This window comes from Mercenaria mercenaria, chromosome 15 (assembly GCF_021730395.1).
Source record: "Mercenaria mercenaria strain notata chromosome 15, MADL_Memer_1, whole genome shotgun sequence".
Lineage (NCBI taxonomy): Eukaryota > Metazoa > Mollusca > Bivalvia > Venerida > Veneridae > Mercenaria > Mercenaria mercenaria.
This window is the reverse complement of record NC_069375.1, coordinates 23,252,608-23,274,663: the sequence shown is the minus strand read 5'-3', so window position 1 is coordinate 23,274,663 and position 22,056 is coordinate 23,252,608. Positions and strand designations below refer to the sequence as shown.

General features: G+C 36.0%; 2 protein-coding genes across 3 annotated transcripts in view; one reads left to right on the top strand and one right to left on the bottom strand.

Annotated features, from left to right (window-relative positions):
• The window catches only part of LOC123548423 (tetratricopeptide repeat protein 28-like), a 44,939-nt gene extending 38,428 nt beyond the window's left edge, over positions 1-6,511 (top strand). Inside the window, exons 19-21 of one of the 2 annotated variants that reach the window (XM_045335680.2) lie at positions 372-450; positions 3,431-3,448; positions 5,518-6,511. In XM_045335680.2, coding sequence (XP_045191615.2) covers positions 372-450; positions 3,431-3,448; positions 5,518-5,763 — 343 coding nt within the window. In that variant the 3' untranslated portion in view covers positions 5,764-6,511. The remainder of the gene's footprint in view (positions 1-371; positions 451-3,430; positions 3,449-5,517) is intronic. The other variant, XM_053524771.1, reaches the window with a different exon arrangement.
• A 3,291-nt stretch (positions 6,512-9,802) lies between these two features.
• LOC123548415 (coiled-coil domain-containing protein 180-like) overlaps positions 9,803-22,056 on the bottom strand; it is a 70,809-nt gene continuing 58,555 nt past the window's right edge. The window contains exons 30-36 of the mRNA XM_053524129.1: positions 21,830-21,974; positions 21,268-21,428; positions 17,590-17,727; positions 14,925-15,036; positions 14,061-14,177; positions 13,338-13,465; positions 9,803-10,389 (exon numbers count right to left, since the gene is read on the bottom strand). Of these exons, the coding sequence (XP_053380104.1) occupies positions 10,261-10,389; positions 13,338-13,465; positions 14,061-14,177; positions 14,925-15,036; positions 17,590-17,727; positions 21,268-21,428; positions 21,830-21,974 (930 nt within the window). The 3' untranslated portion in view covers positions 9,803-10,260. The remainder of the gene's footprint in view (positions 10,390-13,337; positions 13,466-14,060; positions 14,178-14,924; positions 15,037-17,589; positions 17,728-21,267; positions 21,429-21,829; positions 21,975-22,056) is intronic.

Sequence of the window (22,056 nt, the reverse complement as noted above, 5' to 3'; positions counted from 1 at the left end):
TCAGTTGTATTTGGTTTGGCATGTGATTTTGACAATTGATTTATGACAGGACATGTCATCATTGGAGAGTCATAAATATTTTAATTTGTGACTAATTAAGACCTGGTAAAAGGCACTTTTAAGGATTATGTCCTGACAAGGGAACTGTGTTTGGAAATTTGAAGTAGCAGCTCTAAAATATCGAGATATGTTAACAAGACCCATTGCTAGCCTGCTGCTCTGAATAACGCATACATTTTGTCAGATATTAAGGAAAAGTTTCAGTCATTTATAGTTTGAAATACTGCAGTATTTTATAATTACAAATTAAGGTTTTAATCATCAGTGTCTTGCTTGATAAAGGTTTTCTCAGTTTCTTGTGTCTATTTCAGTCGATCTGACCTTGATGAGAATTTCAAGGACTATCTAGAAAGAGCCAAGACCTGGCATCAGATGACAGTAGTTGCACAGGTAAATAAATAATGGACCTAAAAAATAAATTCAGCATTAACATACGGTCCGAAAGCCTATATTAGTGGCAAAAAATCAAAATTGAGATAACAAAATATACATGAAGAACATTCTTTTAGTCAATGAAGGCATTTTTGAAATGTGACGTTAAGAACATCATGAAAGTAGTATGATGTTGCTGCCTATCACTTACTAAACATCAGTCATTTCAATATTTAGGAACAGTTTAAAATGATTTTACTGAAAAATAACCGCGGTTATTTTTTGTTTCATCATTTTCATCTATACACCTCTTTATTTTCTTATGCGTGGGTGCTTTCAAATTGGAATTTTCGTTTACATGACAACACAAACAACATTTATTTGTATAATATGATAGAATCTGATTTGCCTTAGATAACTATATTACAATATACTTGTTTCTAGTTAGAAAAACAGTGATTTTATGTTATTGTAAACTACTTATTATGCAATAATTATATCATGTCACTAGTACAGGTTTTCTCATGGAACGGCCCATATATTTATGTCTCCCCCAGGAGACATATTGTTTTTGCCCTGTCCGTCCGTCTGTCTGTCCATCCGTCCGTTCGTCCGTCACACTTCATTTCCGAGCAATAACTGGAGAACCATTTGACCTAGAACCTTCAAACTTAATAGGGTTGTAGGGCTGCTGGAGTAGACGACCCCTATTGTTTTTGGGGTCACTCCATTAAAGGTCAAAGTCACAGGGGCCCGAACATTGAAAACCATTTCCAGTCAGTAACTTGAGAACCACTTGACCCAGAATGTTTAAACTTCATAGGATGATTGATCATGAAGAGTAGATGACCCCTATTGATTTTGGGGTCACTCTGTCAAAGGTCAAGGTCACAGGGGCCTGAACATGGAAAACCATTTCCGATCAATAACTAGAGAACCACTTGACCCAGAATGTTGAAACTTAATAGGGTGATTGTACATGCAAAGTAGATGACCTCTATCGATTTTGGGGTCACTTTATTAAAGGTCAAGGTCACAGGGGCCCGAACATTGAAAACCATTTCCGGTCAGTAACTTGAGAACCACTTGACCCAGAATGTTGAAACTTCATAGGATGATTGGTCATGAAGAGTAGATGACCCCTATTGATTTTGGGGTCACTCTGTCAAAGGTCAAGGTCACAGGGGCCTGAACATGGAAAACCATTTCCGATCAATAACTAGAGAACCACTTGACCCAGAATGTTGAAACTTCATAGGATGATTGTACATGCAGAGTAGATGACCCCTATCGATTTTGGGGTCACTCCATTAAAAGTCAAGGTCACAGGGGCCTGAACATTGAAAACCATTTCCGGTCAGTAACTTGAGAACCACTTGACCCAGAATGTTGAAACTTCATAGGATGATTGGTCATGAAGAGTAGATGACCCCTATTGATTTTGGGGTCACTTTGTCAAAGGTCAAGGTCACAGGGGCCTGAACATGGAAAACCATTTCCGACCAATAACTAGAGAACCACTTGACCCAGAATGTTGAAACTTCATAGGATGATTGTACATGCAGAGTAGATGACCCCTATCGATTTTGGGGTCACTCCATTAAAGGTCAAGGTCACAGGGGCCTGAACATTGAAAACCATTTCCGGTCAGTAACTTGAGAACCACTTGACCCAGAATTTTGAAACTTAATAGAATGATTGGTCATGCAGAGTAGATGATCCCTAACGATTTTGGGGTCACTCTGTGAAAGGTCAAGGTCACAGGGGCTGAACATTGAAAACCATTTCCGGTCAGTAACTTGAGAACCACTTGACCCAGAATGATGAAATTTCATAGGATGATTGGTCATACAGAGTAGATGACCCCAAATGATTTTAGGGTCACTCTGTTAAAGGTCAAGGCCACAGGGGCCTGAACATGGAAAACCATTTCCAATCAATAACTTGAGAACCTCTTGACCCAGAATGTTGAAACTTCATATGATGATTGTTCATGCAGAGTAAATGACCCCTATTGTTTTTGGGGTCACTCCGTTAAAGGTCAGGGTCACAGGGGCCTGAACATTGATAACCAGTTCCGATCAATAACTTGAGAACCACTTGACCCAGAATGTTGAAACTTCATAGGATGATTGAACATGCAGAGTAGATGACCCCTATTGATTTTGGGGTCAGTCTATTAAAGGTCAAGGCCACAGTGGCCTGTTCATGTAAAATCATTTTTTGGAAATAACTTGAGAACCACTTGACCTACAATGTTGAAACTTAATAGGATGATTGGACTTGCAGAGTAGATGACCCCTATTTATTTTGAGGTCACTTGATCAAAGGTCAAGGTCACAGAAGCCTGAACAGTGACTTGAGAACCACTAGGCCAGGAGTGTTGAAATTTAGCGGGATGATTGGACATGCCAAGTAGATGATCCCTATTGCAGCCAACCATCAGTGTCTCTTTGACTTTTGCTCCTGACCCCTATTGACTTCTTGCCTATAGGACTTTGCATTGGGGGAGACATGCGCTTTTTTACAAAAGCATTTTCTAGTTATATATGTCTTCGTGTTACTATTTGGTTTTCCTGCTACTTACTAAGAGGTCGTTATTATTCATGGGGGACTTGTTTTTGTGGATTTCATGGTTGAGTAAATCGGTGATTTTAAATCTCAATGACCAAATGAAATTCTGAAAATTTTAAAGAAGAATTTCAAAATTCATTCTTCCTTATTTTTGAATCAGCTGAATACAAATATTGATGAAATTTTATTTTTATTATCTTGAGGCCTGAAATATCGAAGAAATGTTCAGAGAATGACAAACTGTAATAGTATGTTTATGAAAAAGAGATGTTCAGATAATAACTGACATTTGGAGTAATAAGTGAGACTATGCACAATTTTACTAAAAGTTTCAGAATTTTTTTTCATGTAATTATTATATATGTAAACATTACAAAATCACACATTAATTATAACATGCTGACATAATTGTGTATTTCATTAGTTAAAAACGGCGAAAAAGGTAAGTCGAGTTAGAGGAGGCAAAGTTACACTCGCACAAAAAACATGACCATGCTTTTGATTTTATCCAAATTATATATTTTTCCAACCTTAGTATTTAAAACCTTTCATTTATTTGTATGCCCTTGCCATGCTAGGCCCTTTACATAAATAGAACATGGTCCTTGCTTCTGTTTGTAGATTCTTATGCAATGTATCATGCTGCATCTTCTTTAATGTACCTTAAAGCAGTAAAGGTATATTAAAAAGCTTATATGTTAAGTTTGACACTACAACAGGTACAGCATTCTACCGGTATTTGTAAATTATTTTTGTTTGCTGCCCCCCTCACCAACACCTTCACTTCTCTAGCAATACCTTTGTTTCAAGCTTGAGCAGTGAACTTGTCCTTGCTTTAATCTGAATATGCCTTGGTATTATTATAAAACTAGCTCAAACAGCGGCCGTGCCCTTCCATTTATTTGACTGTCCCTTGCTATTATTGTTAAACTAGCTCAAACAGTGGCTATGTGCTTCCATTTATCTGAATGCCCCTTGCTTTTATTGTTAACCTGGCTTGAACAATGACCCTGCCCTTCCTTTTATCTGAATGTCCTTTGCTATTCTTGTTTATCTCGAAACATTGGCCATTACCTTGCTTTTATCTAAAAATTTATGTCCTCTACCTTTACTCTGAGCCTAGGTTGAAGAGTTAATTTGTCCTTTCAGTTATCTGATTCCTGCTGTAAATGTTAACCTAGCTTTAACACTGAACATGTTTTTGCTTCTGCATGTAGGTCCCTTACTATTGCTGTTAACATAGGTTGAACAGAGGGTATACCCATTGTTTTATGTGAATATCCCTTACTGTTACTGTTGAACTAGCTCTCACTTGTAATTGATTTTAGTTAAATGTCCCGTACCATTACTGTTAACCCAACTTGAAAAGAGAAGATATTGTTGTTTTTATTTGAATGTCTCCTATCATTTCTGTTAATCTGGCTTGAACATAACTTGCTTTTATTTGAATGTCCCCTACCATTACTGTTAACAGAACTTGAACAAGCAAGATATCCTTACCTTTACTGTAAACTAAGCTTGAATAGGGAAAGTATAATTGCTTTTATTTGAAATGTCTGCTACCATTTCTGTTAATCTGGCTGGAATAGGGAATATAACTTGCTTTTATTTGAACATCTCCTACTGTTACTATTGAGACCTAAGCTTCAGCAGGGATCATGTTCTCTTCCCTGTCTGTAGTTTTCTCCCTTACTGCTTTGCGTTCCCATTTAGTTGTATATATACAAGAATTTATTTTTAGATCTGAAATACATTTAAATTCCAATTTTATTTCCATCAGTATTTAATTATACTGTGCATCATCCCTAGCAATTTTCAATCAGCGAAAGCAAAGTCTCACCTGGTAACTTGATTTTCTGAGTGTCACACAGAGTTAAAGACTATCATTGCATGCATGCTCCTGGACTGCACATTTGGGATTTTTCTTTTTGGTTTGGTTATGCACAGGAGAAGACAGTTATTTTCTTGTGTTTTGCTGAGGCTGAAGGAACTCTTATACCTGTTGTGTAAGATGACTCGTGTGCTATAATTTATAAATAAATGTGTAATTCCATGTGCTACTATAATAAAATAGTGCCTAAAAGAAAAAGATTCATTTTAATTTATTGCTTTCATTATATGAAGAATATGGTATGCAAAAAACAAACTGTCAGTGGTTGTGACTATGGATGGAAATATCTAACTGTCAAGTAACGTTTTTGCGGTAACTCTGCAGAGCCTCGTTACCACCTAGACAGTTACCCTAGAGCCAGATATTTCTGTCTACATGTTCAGCGAGTGTGAGATTCTTATAAAATAATGTCTCTAGATTCAGAGTAAGCTTTCTCTGCAGCATGGTATCTTGGTATTACAGTCTGGTACTTTTGAGTATGAGGCTACTCATACAAATTTAATTGTTATGCTGTATTTTATTGTTAGTTTATTTCAGCTTTATACGAGAAGTATACATACAGTATATGTGTGTGGGTATTAGTATTTTTACTATTTCATGTAAAACTTTTGTTATTTTAGGCAAATGAATCATTGAATGAGTATGGTCGACCTCTGTCCCAACCAAGTAAGATCAAAGTTCTACCAGGTGGGAGTGCATCGAGAACTCGAATTCCAGTTGATGAAAAGGTTGTCCTGCTGAACCCTGAGGTGGACCAGCGCAGAGATTACGCTCACTATGTCTATAACGAGAGGGTACAAAACATTGGCACTCGCCATAGAAATGAAGTGTTAAAGCTGTACCTACCATATGTAAACAGCTGCTGAAATCTGCTTAAACTACTATATATGACTGTTCCTTCACATGTTTTTTACAGTTACTGTAATATTTAATGTCATGAGATTAAAAAGTTAAATTCTTATAATTATAGAAAATTCAAGTTTGTTGCGGTTACAGGAGAGCAATACACCTTTGAGAGCTGAACATTACAGAACTGTGATATACTTTAGTTTAATGACACTGCATTGTATTTATCTGTTTACGTTTCTATGAATTTTATCCTGAGAGTTTTAAGCATGTTGTATATATATGTTGAGAGCTGTGATAATCTTGCACAAAAACAAAGTGTGTTTTAATATTTGTCATTTTGACTAACTTGCACACAATTTTAAGGCATATTTTTTATCACCATCAATTTTGTAATAGAGTGTTTTTGTTCAGTTCTTTTATTGAAATGCCATTCATGTGTTTGTTCCTGTGTGTGTATGTTATTGGGATAACTTTGCTAAAATTATTACTTGCTGATCTTCCAGGTAAAAGCTGTAGTGTACCTCTTTTGCCAGGATATAAATTAATGACTATTTTCATATTACCAGCACTTGTTTTTAACCAAGGAAAATGTTTTTGAATTTTATTGGACAAAATATAACCAAGTGGCTACAACTGAAAATTTCAACTACTTGTAGCAACTGGCTTAATATTAAGAGTAGCTGTTATGGTATATTTATTCTGTTGCTTGTTCTTGTTTTGTTACATTTTTAAAGATTTATCAAGAAAATAAACTTATAATTATTACTGTTGGTGTTTTTTTATTGTGTCCGATCAATATATTTAAGAGGATACAGATTATCCAGATCAAGTATGATGTACCAGTAACTTGGTATAGAGTTATTATTATTATTTGAGCCGTGCCATGAGAAAACCAACAGAGTGGGTTTGCGACCAGCATGGATCAAGACCAGCCTGCGCATCCGCGCAGTCTGGTCAGGATCCATGCTGTTCGCTTTCAAAGTCTTACAATTAGAGAAACTGTTAGCGAACAGCATGGATCCTGACCAGACTGCGCAGATGCGCAGGCTGGTCTGGATCCATGCTGGTAGCAAACCCACTATATTGGTTTTCTCATAGCGCGGCTCTTTTATTTAATATCCTCCATATATATTTGAAGATTACACATACATGTATAAATACAATTTCTGACAATATCGAATATATCCAAGTAAACGCATATATATACATATTAAGAAAATAACTGATCTTTGGCTACTAAATTCTACGTAACACACATACATAATTGCAACCTTTAATTAAACACTTAAGTCTTGTTCTCTAGTTATTGTTCAATGAAACCTTTGGCTTATTGACGCCAGGTACAGTAATGAGTCGTATACTTGACTAAGCCAAGTTATTGTATGCAAGATATACTTTTCTTTAGTTTTGGGACCAGTACGACCTTGCCTATCGACCGCAAAAGCGGTGGAGATAAATTGCTCAAAACAGGTGATTACGGTTGCATGTATGAGTTATAATTTGTTAAACACAGTCGCCTTACAGAATGATGTTCAGGTGTGGGGGGGGGGGGGTGCTGGGGGAGAGATAAATTTGCTCAAAACAGTCATCTTGCAGAATAACTTTCATGTATTTAGGAGATAATTTGCTCAACACGGTCACCTTACAGCATGATGTTCATGTATGGGGGGAGATAATTTGCTCAACACAGTCATCTTACAGAATAATGTTCATGTATGGGGGGAGATAATTTGCTCAACACAGTCATCTTGCAGAATGAAGTCCATGTATAGGGGGAGATAAATTTGCTCAACACAGTCATCTTACAGAATGAAGTGCATGTATGGGTGGAGCTAAATTTGCTCAATGCAGTAGTCTTACAGGATAACTTTCATGTATTTAGGAGATAATTTGCTCAACAGTCATCTTACAGAATAATGATCATGTATGGGGGGAGATAAATTTGCTCAACACAGTCGTCTTGCAGAATGATGTTCAGGTGTGGGGGGGGGGGGGGGTGCTGGGGGAGAGATAAATTTGCTCAAAACAGTCATCTTGCAGAATAACTTTCATGTATTTAGGAGATAATTTGCTCAACATGGTCACCTTACAGCATGATGTTCATGTATGGGGGGAGATAATTTGCTCAACACAGTCATCTTACAGAATAATGTTCATGTATGGGGGGAGATAATTTGCTCAACACAGTCATCTTGCAGAATGAAGTCCATGTATAGGGGGAGATAAATTTGCTCAACACAGTCATCTTACAGAATGAAGTGCATGTATGGGTGGAGCTAAATTTGCTCAATGCAGTAGTCTTACAGGATAACTTTCATGTATTTAGGAGATAATTTGCTCAACAGTCATCTTACAGAATAATGATCATGTATGGGGGGAGATAAATTTGCTCAACACAGTCGTCTTGCAGAATAATGTTCATGTATGGGGGGAGATAAATTTGCTCAACACAGTCGTCTTGCAGAATAATGTTCATGTATGGAGGGAGATAAATTTGCTCAACACAGTCGTCTTGCAGAATAATGTTCATGTATGGGGGGAGATAAATTTGCTCAACACAGTCATCTTGCAGAATAATGTTCATGTATGGGGGGAGATAAATTTGCTCAACACAGTCGTCTTGCAGAATAATGTTCATGTATTGGGAGATAATTTGCTCAACAGTCATCTTGCAGAATGAAGTGCATGTATGGGGAGGAGATAAATTTGCTCAACACAGTCATCGTACAGAATGAAGTGCATGTATCGGGGGAGATAATTTGCTTAATGCAGGAGTCTTACAGAATAATGTTCATGTATTGGGGAGAAAATTTGCTCAACAGTCACCTTATGGAATATGGAATATAGTCGCCTTACAAAATGTTCATATACCAGCTCGTATGGGGAGATAATTTGGTCAACATAGTCAGCTTGCATAATGATATTCATGTATGGAGGAGATAATTTGTTCAACACAGTTACCTTACAGAATGGTTTTCATGTACTGGTGGAGATCATGTGTTGCACAATCACTTTGCAGATTGATATTCATATATAGGGGAGATAATTTGTTCAAAGAATGTTCAGGTATCAGGGGAGATAATTTGATCAAAGAATGATGTTCAGGTATCAGGGAGATGATCTGCTCAACATAGTGATGGTCATCTTACAAAATGATGTTTGTATATGGTGTGGGGGGGAGATGATTTGCTTAACACAGACACCTTACATAATGATGTTAATGTATGGAGATATTTTACTGGACAAAGCTTGCAGAATAATTTTCATGTATTTAGGAGATAATTTGTTAAACACACTCACCTTACAGAATGCTGTTCATGTATGGGGGGAGATATTTTACTGAACACAGACAGCTTGCAGAATAATGTTCATGTATTTAGGAGATAATTTGCTCAGAGTGATGTTCCTGACTGGTGGAGATAATTTGCTAAACACAGTCACCTTAATGATGTTCATGTTTATGGGTGAAGTACTCCAGTTTATCAACTTGTTGATCAGAAATAATTTTTTAAGGATCACCATTACCTTGACTACGTACTCTAAAACCTAAGAGTCATTGAACTGCAGGCAATGATTGTTCAAATGCTGATTGCCACAGGCTCAAATTATTTTTGGAAACAGCAAAGCACTTTTAAGTAATTACAACTTTGACGTCTAAATAATTATGTCTGATTACCAAACAATAGGCAGTCGTCCTATGAATAATGCAATGGCTCCTCAAGGTTAAGATATTGACTGGAAACCATAATGGTCTACCAGTTGCTTTTCTGAATTATAGCTGAAGGATGCAAATGTGATAATATAGTGCATCAAGTTTATGGTTTGTCTTTAATGAACTTTTATTTAAACATTTTTTTCTTTACATTCATAGAAAGTTTTTATTAAGAAACATCTGTTATCTGCTCCCCGGGGAGTGTTTCCCAACTTCCTCACAAGCAAGAGATTGTGTCTCTATAGATTTAAACCCAATATTAATGAGGTGCAGGAGGAAAGGTAAAAGGCGTCTGATCTTTAACATGAAAAAAAGTGATGCGGAAAAAACAAGTGAAGTTGAACAACTGTAAAATCACTTTTATTCCAAAATTCTTACTTGGAATGTAGAAATATCACAGACATAAGTACACAATACACCCAGTTTCTATGTAAAATGCTTACATGGACGGAAGTATTCTTTTTTGACAAAAACCAAAAAATTATAATGTATAAGGCTTTTATATAAATAATAAGATCACCAGATAAATAATACAGTCTACAGAATACAAACTGTTTGTGTATCAACAGTTTACAGCATAAAATATAGAATAGTTTTACTCTGAGGCAACGGAATTCAAAACTTGAATCACTTTTATGCAAATCACAACATACATACTTAGATATTGCATTCTTTTTATGTAAAGGCAGTTTTCCATATTTTTGAAAAAGAAACCGCTTTCATGCAAAAATGTCACATCATTCATTGGAATAAATTTATACTTTACTATCACACTATTTATCAAAATGTCTTGTATCACATATCAGTACAGCATTTTAACTTTCTCAACCGAGGTATTCCAACTATCCATCCAGCGTTGCTCAGCAACCAGCAATCGCTGTTTCTCATCCTCTATTTGTTGAAGAGCTCTCTCAAACTGTGCCTTGTACTCCTGAAAAAAATATAGAACAATAAATAAAGGATCAAAGAATTATTATTTTTGTTGTCAAAGAAAAGAATGTTTCTGCGGCCTGATTTGTTTGTTTTGCGTTTTGCGCCAACAGTAACTTAGACAAGTGTTCCTGGACTTGGAACCAGTACTAACTTGTTATCTGCAAACAACTTTTAACTCCCCCCACATGAACCAGAGGTGAAAGAGGAATGATTTTAAACACAATGTCTTATTAATCGTCACTGTGAACATGCACCTCGTCTGAAGACTGACCTCACAACTCCACAATCCCTAGATTTGTGCTCTCCCTATTGAGTTAAGCAGACAGACTTCTACAACCTGACAGCAGGACACTAAGAAACGGACTTTATGTTTACACTTTTACTCTAACTGTAATAACAAAATTTTATGGCAGCATAAAAGTAACTGAAATGAGTCTCAAAACTCCCACATCTGACTTTTTTTTTATATGAACTGAAATGGCAAGTTTGCTCTCGGCAAACTTGGAACCAGAACTAAACAGACACATGATAAGAACTTTCATGTTTCTGCAAGTAAACAAAGTATACATGCATGTACAAACTCAGATAACAGTAACATGGTAAGAGCAATTTGGTCAAAAACTTCGCAATCTCTCACCCACAGTTATGCAAGAGGTAATTTTTTATCAGCTTTTACAACATATTTATTTGCCAATATACCGAGACATTCCCTGTTACAGGATGACAGCACACTCTACAATGCACATTACTGTTCCTGCTTGATACAAATATACTGTGATTTTTAGCTCGACTATTCAAAGAATAGTCTAGCTATTCTACTCGACCTGGCGTCGGCGTCGGCGTCACACCTTGGTTAAGTTTTTGCATGCAAGTACATACAGCCATCAGTGAAAGGCATATAGCTTTGAAACTTATTTCTTCTTTTTCTAGGTCAATTACCAACCTCTCTGGGTCAAGTCCCATAACTCTGACATGTATTTTGAGCAAATTATGCCCCCTTTTGGACTTAGAAAATTTTGGTTAAAGTTTTACATGCAAGTTACTATCTCCAAAACTAATGCAGATATTGATTTGAAACTTCACATGTGTCTTCGGGGTTATAAAACTAGTTGATAGCAGCAAGTCCCATAACTCTGACTTTCATTTTGGCCAAATTATGCCCCCTTTTGGACTTAGAAAATTCTGGTTAAAGTTTTGCGTGCAAGTACATACAACTATTTCTAAAAGGCATATAGATTTAAAATTTATTTTTTCTTTTTCTAGATCAATTACCAACCTCACTGGGTCAAGTCCCAAAACTCTGACATGTTTTTTGAGCAAATTATGCCCCCTTTTAGACTTAGAAAATTTTGGTTAAAGTTTTACATGCAAGTTATTATCTCCAAAACTAATGCAGATATTGATTTGAAACTTCACATGTGTCTTCGGGGTTAAAAAAAATAGTTGATAGGATCAAGTCCCATAACTCTTTCATTTTGGCCAAATTATGCCCCCTTTTGGACTTAGAAAATTCTGGTTGAAGTTTTGCGTGCAAGTACATACAGCTATTACTAAAAGGCATATAGATTTGAAACTTATTTTTTCTTTTTATAGATCAATTACTAACCTCACTGGATCAAGTCTGAAAACTCTGGCATGTATTTTGGGCAAATTATGCCCCCTTTTGGACTTTGAAAATTCTGGTTAAAGTTTTACATGCAAGTTACTATCTCCAAAACTAATGCAGATATTGAATTGAAACTTCTCATGTGCCTTCGGGGTTATAAAACTAGTTGATAGCAGCAAGTCCCATAACTGATATGCATTTTGGTCAAATTATTCCCCCTTTTGAACTTAAAACTCTTTTGATATTTAACTTTTTTGGGTAATATTTTCCTGCTTCTGGGTCAATATTTCGAATAGTCGAGCTTGACTGTCTTACAGACAGCTCTTGTTATTACACTTTTAATTGATGTTATGATTGCTTTCACACTAAAAGTTTGGTTTATTTTTTAATGCATTAAATACTGGCTGCTTTGTTACAGAAAAAGTATATCTTTATGGATATTTTGGTTTCATTTTTAATATTAAGAGCCTTAGAACTCTGCCGGTCATGTTGACTTTTCTCAACTAAAGATTTTTAAGATTTAAACTACTGAAAGTTCTAATTAAGAAATAATAAATCTGTTCCTATATTTTATCAGTTCATAAAATATGGGCAGGAGTTTGGATGCATAATAATTAAATCACGAGTGCATAGCTCAAGTTGTTTAATTATTCGCATCTGAACGACTGCTCTTATTTTATTAACTGATAAAATTATTGGAACATATTTATTATTTCGATTCTAACAACGCAAATAATTCGTATTTTACAGTACTACATTTTCAGCGTAATACGTCATTAGGATCATATGCTGTTACAATTTACCCCCATGGTTAGAAAGTGTTGCACAGCCAATGGAACGTATATAGATATTTGTTCCTTTTTTTATTAGAATTTTGAGAAATATTCATCAACTAGTTATCTAACAGCTTGCAAATTATTTATGAACAGAATAATCAAAATAGGTAAGTTGACCCTGTTTTACGAGTTACAAGCATAACTTTTATATGACGTCACATCATTATGACGTCATACTTTATGTCATACAGTTATGACGTCACAGCTGAATCATAATTGAGCTAATTGAATTCGCTCGTAGGGATCAAAATGTGTTTTACGGTCCTACACATAAGTCAGTATGACTTTTTATCATAATTATGTTTTTGAAATGTTGTTTTCAACCATTTGGCCCTGAAATAATTTGTATGTAATGAAAAAGAGGTAGAATTTCTTATGTCAAAATCGTTGGGGGTGAAATACAACAGCCAACCATATTTTATCGTAGATTCATGTATAGGCGATTTCATTATATGTTTATATAGCAATTGCTGCGGATCGTGTTAGAATATTTTATATCCTTACCTGATAAGCTCCGTCTCTAGCCTTCACAGTAGCATTATGAGCCAGTGTTGTTTTAGCAGTGGTAACAGATGCTGTCAGCTGTGGCTTGTCTGGCTTGTCACCAGCTACAAGCTCATTGTGAGGTAAACCTGAAACAGTTGACAACAACAGCTAACAAGTGAATCTCAATTTACCTAAACCTATGTCACATTGACAGATTCTTGATAATTAATCAGTAGTCTATTTAAATCCATTTATCTTATACTAATTGTAGAGTTAATTAGGTTAACTTAATACATGATCCCACTCTGATACAGCATGCTCAGGAGTTCTGTGGTAAACTCAATTGCAGAAAGATGTCCATTTCCGGAGCTTTATTTTCTTAGGTATACAGTCAAAGTGACACAATTTAGACTTCATGGTGACTTTTTCCTGCCTTTGGTGGTACAGGAAGACGCCAGGTGCCCCTCTGGGCATTGCTTCAGACAGAGGCAGGTACCTGGGTAGGACCATTAACCTTCTTTAAACCTGTTGGATGCCTTCCTCACATAAAGAACTCAAGCCAAATTTGAACCCATAATGGTGAGGGGCAAGTGATACAAAGTCTTGGCCATGGAGGTCCTTCCAATTTTGGTTGAAGAAATTAACATAAATTGGCTGTATCAACAGTGCACTTCTACAGTTTATAACAACATGTCACACACTTAAAACAATGTGATGGTTAAAAGTCAGCTGCATTTTTACCTGTCCATGTATTTTTGCCACGAGGCAGGGCATCTTTATCCTCACTATCTTCTAGTGGTTCTCCAGCATTCTTTCTACGTATCAATTCTGTGGTCGGGTATTTGGTGGGATCTATGCCTGAAACATATTTAAATACTCCTATGTTGAACTAAATAACTCACTTAACACGAAGTGTCTCACTTGGAATAACAACTTGTCAGAGGACAGCAAGGTTTGACTATACGAAAGCTTTGTCACTAAAAATATTTAATGCACGAGTATCAAAAAAGGGGCATAAGTTTGTAAATATGTAGAGTACAGTTATGGAACCTGAGCACTGCATGTTAGATCATCACAGCAAACAAGTGTTTGAAGTTTCAATGTGTTTCTAGTTTCGATGTGTTCCCATCAGTGTTTATTAAGACATCAGCTTACATACAAAACATTTTAAAAATCACTCAGCTAAAAAAAGAGGCATAAGTTTGTAAAAAGGCAAATGAAAGTTAAGGAACCTGTGTATTGCAGGTCAAATCGTCACACTGAACAAGCTTATCCATTCCCACAAGTGGTTATCTTACATACAAAACTAAATCAGGACAAGACTGGAGCTGGAAATTGGGTGAGTGTAATAGCCCCACCTATTCCTCATATGGCCTAGCTCATAATTAATTTGATGAAACTGATCAAATTTCCTCCAGTACTAATTTCAGCCCTAAAGTAGATCCACTTGGACTAACTTATAATTTCAAACTGCTCTGTTTTTCCCCCAGAAAAATTATGACTAATTTTATGGTGATTATTTTGTACTGAGAAAATTTTCTCAAAGTCCTGGACAAATAAAACAAGAATTTCTAAGCCAGAGAAATTAATACTTCTGTAACTTACGTCCTTTTTCTACATCATCAACCACTAGTTCATTATCAAACTGAAGCAGTTGATTCTCTGACATTCTTGCAAGAGCATCAAGAAATTTTCTGGCATTATCCACTGCATTGTCCTTTAAAATTGAAATACAAACATTTGTTACAAGCATTATTTCTAAGCAACAGTTCTGATGGCTTTATCAGCAATTTAATTCCTTTACATGTAACAAAAATTGTTAAAACATTAAAAAATCTAAACAATAAAGAATGTTACTATTTGCATTCTGCTATCTATGAAGAAGTTTTCTCATGGATGAAGTCTGACATTTGTATCTAAAAATATTACTTTTTTGTTTCATGACCAATTATATTATGATGTACAAGTTCAAAAAGTGCTTGCTAACATATATACATCAACAAGGCAATCAGTTGGGCTGATGGATTCTCCCAAGTGATAATTTGTCAAGATATAATATGCAAAGTGTGGCACAGCTTCTTATAGAAATGTCCATTATACTATGATTTATACTGACTGCAAGTGTCAATGAATTCCATTCAGTACTAGTACTTTAATAAGCCTCGGTCATGCTAACATTTGTTAAGAGTGAAAGAAAATGAGAGATTGTTCCGGCATTACTTGAAGGATCATGGTTCTTTCACTCTGCACATCCATGTTTAACAGGTACAAGTCTACTTCATAGTGATACATTTCTTTTATAAGTTTGTGCTAAATACCTTGAAAACCAGAAAAGTTATACAAACAAGAGGACCATGATGGTCCTGAATCGCTCACCTGTCCCCACATGAACTGAGTACGACGTCATTTTTTTCTATTATTTGACACAGTGACCTTGTTTTTGAGCTCATGTGACCTAGTTCTGAACTTGACCTAGATATCATTAAGATAAAAATTCTGACCAATTTTTATGAAGATCCATTGAAAAATATGGCCTCTAGAGAGGTTACAAGGTTTTGCTATTATTTTACATAATGACCTAGTTTTTAAAGGCATGTGACCCGGTTTTGTACTTGACCTAGATATCATCAATGTGAACATTCTCACCAATTTTCATGAAGACCTCATGAAAAATATGGCCTCTAGAGAGGTCAAAAGGTTTATCTATGTTTAGACCTAGTGACCTAGTTTTTGACCACAGTTGACCCGGTTTCAAACTTGACCTAGATATCATCAAGTTGAACATTCAGACCAACTTTCATACAGATCCCATGAAAAATATGGCCTCTAGAGTGGTCACAAGGTTTTTTATTATTTGACCTACTGACCTAGTTTTTGACCGCATGTGACCCAGTTTCAAACTTGACCTAGATAATTATTATCAAGATGAACATTCTGACCAATTTTCATGCAGATCCCATGAAAAATATGACCTCTAGAGAGGTCACAAGGTTTTTCTATTATTTGATCTACTGACCTAGTTTTGGACCGGACGTGACCCAGTTTCGAACTTGACCTAGATATTATCAAGATGAACATTCTGACCAATTTTCATGCAGATCCCATGAAAAATATGACCTCTAGAGAGGTCACAAGGATTTTCTATTATTTGACCTACTGACCTAGTTTTTGACCGCAGTTGACCCAGTTTCGAACTTGACCTAGATATCATCAAGATGAACATTCTGATCAATTTTCATGCAGATCCCATGAAAAATACGGCCTCCACAGAGGTCACAAGGATTTTCTATTATTTTACCTACTGACCTAGTTTTGGACCGGACGTGACCCAGTTATGAATCTGACCTAGATATCATCAAGATGAACATTCTGACCAATTTTCATGCAGATCCCATGAAAAATATCGCCTCTAGAGAGGTCACAAGAATTTTCTATTATCTGACCTACTGACCTAGTTTTTGACCGCAGTTGACCCAGTTTCAAACTTGACCTAGATATTATCAAGACGAACATTCTGACCAATTTTCATGCAGATCCCATGAAAAATATGACCTCTAGAGAGGTCACAAAGTTTTTCTATTATTTGACCTACTGACCTAGTTTTGGATCGGACATGACCCAGTTTCAAACTTGACCTAGATATCATCAAGGTGAACATTCTCACCAATTTTCATGAAGATCCATTGAAAAATATGGCCTCTAGAGAGGTCACAAGGTTTTTCTATTTTTAGACCTTCTGACCTAGTTTTTGACTGCACGTGACCCAGTTTCAAACTTGACCTAGATATCATCAAGGTGAACATTCTGACCAACTTTTATCAAGATCCCATGAAAAATGTAACCTCTAGAGTGGTCACAAGCAAAAGTTTACGCACGCACGCACGGACAGACGACGGACGCTGCGCGATTACAAAAGCTCACCTTGTCACTATGTGACAGGTGAGCTAAAAAAAATTCTGTTATTAGTGCTGTGCATTTCATAAAGTTTCAAAGGGCCATAACTACCTCAACTAGGCTTTGTTCATAATACACACAAATTACTTCAGAGTATATATGTCTGTAAGTTTCAGTCAAATCCCTTGGAAACTAGAAATTATCTAGACAAATATTTCTAGACAGACAAACAGAGAGACTATGCAGCAACTTCATGATAACAACAACCTAAAACCAGAATTTATATGTGTTGATAAATAGCTTCTGAAGCTAAATGGAATCTACTATTAATTTATAAAACAAGTATTCGTTTTTGTATGGCATTAATGATTGATACCTGGAGTGTTTTTGTATGTTTTTCTACAGCATCAAGATATTCCTGATGTCTCTCCACCTCTGTCTGACACAGTGACTCTAGCTTGTCTTTCTGGTGGGGATGTCCTAATGCTGGTCGCAGTAAATGCTGGTGCTCTTTCTACAAGAAAAAAACAGACAAAATTTAGCTGGTAAAATCACAAAGCTTATCAAAATAACATGAAATGTAATCTTTAGTTTACGTAACAAAGCAGTGTTGTAGAAGCCACCTTAGCCAAAGGTAGTTCAAAATATATTGCTTTTTTTTAAAAATAGTATGATTTTATGACTCGAAAATTTAGGTTAACTGAAGAAATTACCACTATTTTTTAACGTAAAATGAACTCAAGTACTTATTAACTAATGATACAGCAAGGGTAAGTTTTTATAAAGTACATGTTTTTAAGCTAGAAAGAAAAAGTGTTCTTTAAATTTCATAAACAAGAGGACCATGATGGTCCTGAATCGCTCACCTCTTCCCACATGACCCAGTTTTGAGTATGACGTCGTTTTTTCTATTATTTGACATATTGACCTAGTTTTTGAGCTCATGTGACCCAGTTTTGAACTTGACCTAGATATTATCAAGATAAAAATTCTGACCAATTTTCATGAAGATCCATTGAAAAATATGGTCTCTAGAGAGGTCACAAGGTTTTTCTATTATTTGACCAATAGACCTAGTTTTCGAAGGTACGTGACCCTGTTTTGAACTTTACCTAGATATCATCAAGGTGAACATTCTCACCAATTTTCATGAAGATCTCATGAAAAATATGGCCTCTAGAGAGGTCACAAGGTTTTTCTATTTTTATACCTACTGACCTAGTTTTTGACCGCACGTGACCCAGTTTCGAAACTGATCTAGATATCATCAAGGTGAACATTCAGATCAATTTTCATGAAGTACCATTGAAAAATATGGCCTCTAGAGAGGTCAAAAGATTTTAATAATTTTAGACCTACTGACCTAGTTTTTGACCGCAGTTGACCCAGTTTCAATCTTGACCTAAATAACATCAAGATGAACATTCAGACCAACTTTCATACAGATCCCATGAAAAGTATGGCCTCTAGAGAAGTCACAAGGTTTTTTTATTATTTGATCTTCTGACCTAGTTTTTTAAGGCAAGTGACCCCGTTTCAAATTTGACCTAGATATCATCAAGGTGAACATTCTGACCAATTTTTATGGAGATCCATTCACAAGTATGGCCTCTAGACAGGTCACAAGGTTTTTCTATTTTTAGACCTACTGACCTAGTTTTTGACCGCACATGACCCTGTTTCGAACTTGACCTAGATATCATCAAGATGAACATTCAGACCAATTTTCATACAGATCCAATGAAAAATATGGCTTTTAGAGAGGTCACAAGGTTTTTCTATTATTTGACCTACTGACCTAGTTTTTGATGGCACGTGACCCACTTTCGAAATTGATCTAGATATCATCAAGATGAACATTCAGATTAACTTTCATACAGATCCCATGAAAAATATGGCCTCTAGAGAAGTCACAAGGTTTTTCTATTATTTGACCTACTGACCTAGTTTTAGACGGCACGTGACCCACTTTCGAACTTGACCTTGATATCATCAAGGTGAACGTTCTGACCAATTTTCATGAAGATGTCATGAAATATATGGCCTCTAGAGAGGTCACAAGGTTTTTCTATTTTTAGACCTACTGACCTAGATTTTGACAGCACGTGACCCAGTTTCGAACTTGACCTAGATATCATCAAGATGAACATTCAGACCAACTTTCATACAGATCCCATGAAAAACATGGCCTTTAGAGAGGTCACAAGGTTTTTCTATTATTTGACCTACTGACCTAGTTTTTGACGGCATGTGATTGAGTTTCGAACTTGATCTAGATATCATCAAGGTGAACATTCTGACCAATTTTCATGAAGATCTTATGAAATATATGGCCTCTAGAGAGGTCACAAGGTTTTTCTATTTTTAGACCTACTGACCTAGTTTTTGACGGCACGTGACCCAGTTTCGAACTTGACCTAGATATCATCAAGGTGAACATTCTGACCAATTTTCATGAAGATCTTTTGAAATATATGGCCTCTAGAGAGGTCACAAGGTTTTTCTATTTTTAGACTTACTGACCTAGTTTTTGACTGCACGTAACCCAGTTTCGAACTTGACCTAGATATCATCAAGATGAACATTCTGACCAACTTTCATAAAGATCCCATGAAAAATGTGACCTCTAGTGTGGTCACAAGCAAAAGTTTACGGACGCACGAACGGACGGACGACGGACACCACGCGATCACAAAAGCTCACCTTGTCACTTTGTGACAGGTGAGCTAAACAAGAGCACCGCCTTGCGGGTGCTGACGCTCATCTGATTTTTTTTTGTGTAATAGAAATATTGTCCTACCCATGATTTTCTAAGTCTAAAAAGGGCCATCATTCTTGCAAAAAGCAGGATAGAGTTATGTTTCTTGATGTACAGTGTCCACTTATGATGGTGAAAAACTGTTGCAAGTTTTAAAGCAATAGCTTTGATAGTTTATGAGAAAAGTTGACTTAAACATAATACTCAACCAAGAAACTCAACCAAGAAAATGATTTTCTAAGTCCAAAAGGGGCAATAATTATTGAAAAAAGCAGGATGGAGTTATGTTGCTTGCTGTACAGGGTCAGCTTATGATGGTGAACAAGTGTTGCAAGTTTCAAAGCAATAGCTTTGATAGTTTAAGAGAAAAGTTGACCTAAACATAAAACTTAACCAAGAAATCTGATATTTTCTAAGTCCAAAAGGGGCCATAAATCTTGCAAAAAGCAGGACGGAGTTATGTTTCTTGCTATACAGGGTCAACTTATGATGGTGAACAAGTGTTGCAAGTTTTAAAGCAATAGCTTTGATAGTTTAGGATAAAAAGCTGACCTAAACATAAAACTTAACCAAGAAAACTGATTTTCTAAGTCCAAAAGGGGCAATAAATCTTGCAAAAAAGCAAGATGGAGTTATATTTCTTGATGTACAGGGTCTGCTTATGATGGTGAACAAAGTATTCCAAGTTTCAAAGCAATAGCTTTGATAGTTTAGGAGAAAAGTTGACCTAACATAAAACTTAACCAAGAAATCTGATATTTTCTAAGTACAAAAGGGGCCATAAATCTTGCAAAAAGCAAGATGGAGTTATGTTTCTTGCTATACAGGGTCAGCTTATGATGGTGAACAAGTATTCCAAGTTTCAAAGCAATAGCTTTGATAGTTTAGGATAAAAGCTGACCTAAACATAAAACTTAACCAGGCAACGCCGACGCAGACGCCGACGCCGACGCCGACAACCGCTCAAGTGATGACAATAACTCATCATTTTTTTTCAAAAAATCAGATGAGCTAAAAAGACCCACAAGATTGAAATTCCAGCAAACTTTATAGTTTTATTTTGAGATATAACTTTTAAGTTGGAAAAGTGGCCATACCTCTGCCAAGAATTGGCGGATTATTACTGAAATCAAACTTGGCCTGCATTTTATATTCATGTACATGCCTACCACATTGAAATTCAATCCATTTATTCTTTCAAGATTTATCAAACCAACACTGATATCTTGTAGAATTTTAACTCAAAAAGGAGATATAACTCTGGCAAAAATTAGTGGAAAAAGTCGAAAGTCATACTTGTTTTTCTTCCAGATTTTCTTGTATTTGCTTGAACTGTGCCTCAAATCCAGTCCTAGCAGACTTAGATAATTCAATCTGCTCCTTGACAAAGTCAGAAACAACCAGCTGTGGAATGTGAGCCACCAATTTCTCCAGCTGTGTTAGCTGATGTCGCAATTCTGTAAATTAAGTTAATAAAATTATATGACAGAAACATTGGGTACGTACAACAGTGGGAGACCTGCAAACATTTTCAAGAAAAACACATTTACCATATGGAGTACTATACAGTATAGCACTTTAACGCATTTAATTAGGAATTTCAATACCATTCGATGGCTTGTATTGTGCATATATGTAATTTTTTAGAACTGACTGTCACATTAGATAGAAATATACTGAAAGAATAACTGCACATTTCAAATTTCCTCACATCATACAACATGACTTCAAACATGACTCTTTACCTGACCAATATATTTTGCCCAAGTTTATGATAGCAATGATTACAAAAGACTCCTGCCAACTGAGCAAAGGCAACACACTGGTTTTGATGTGGTACAGCCTGGACATCACTTACCTTGTAGACATTGGTTATGATATTCATCAGATTGTTGATAGTAAGACTGTAATTTCTGTACAACGACATCTGAACATAGCTCAAACGTCTCTTGTAAGGCCTGGGGTCTGGTCACAGCACGACTGCCCTTCTGACGGTAATACAGCTGAAATAGAACATCATACATTGCTGGGCTGTGTGACACTTCAGAATGTTACATGTGCAGTAATATATGTCTCCAGAGTTCT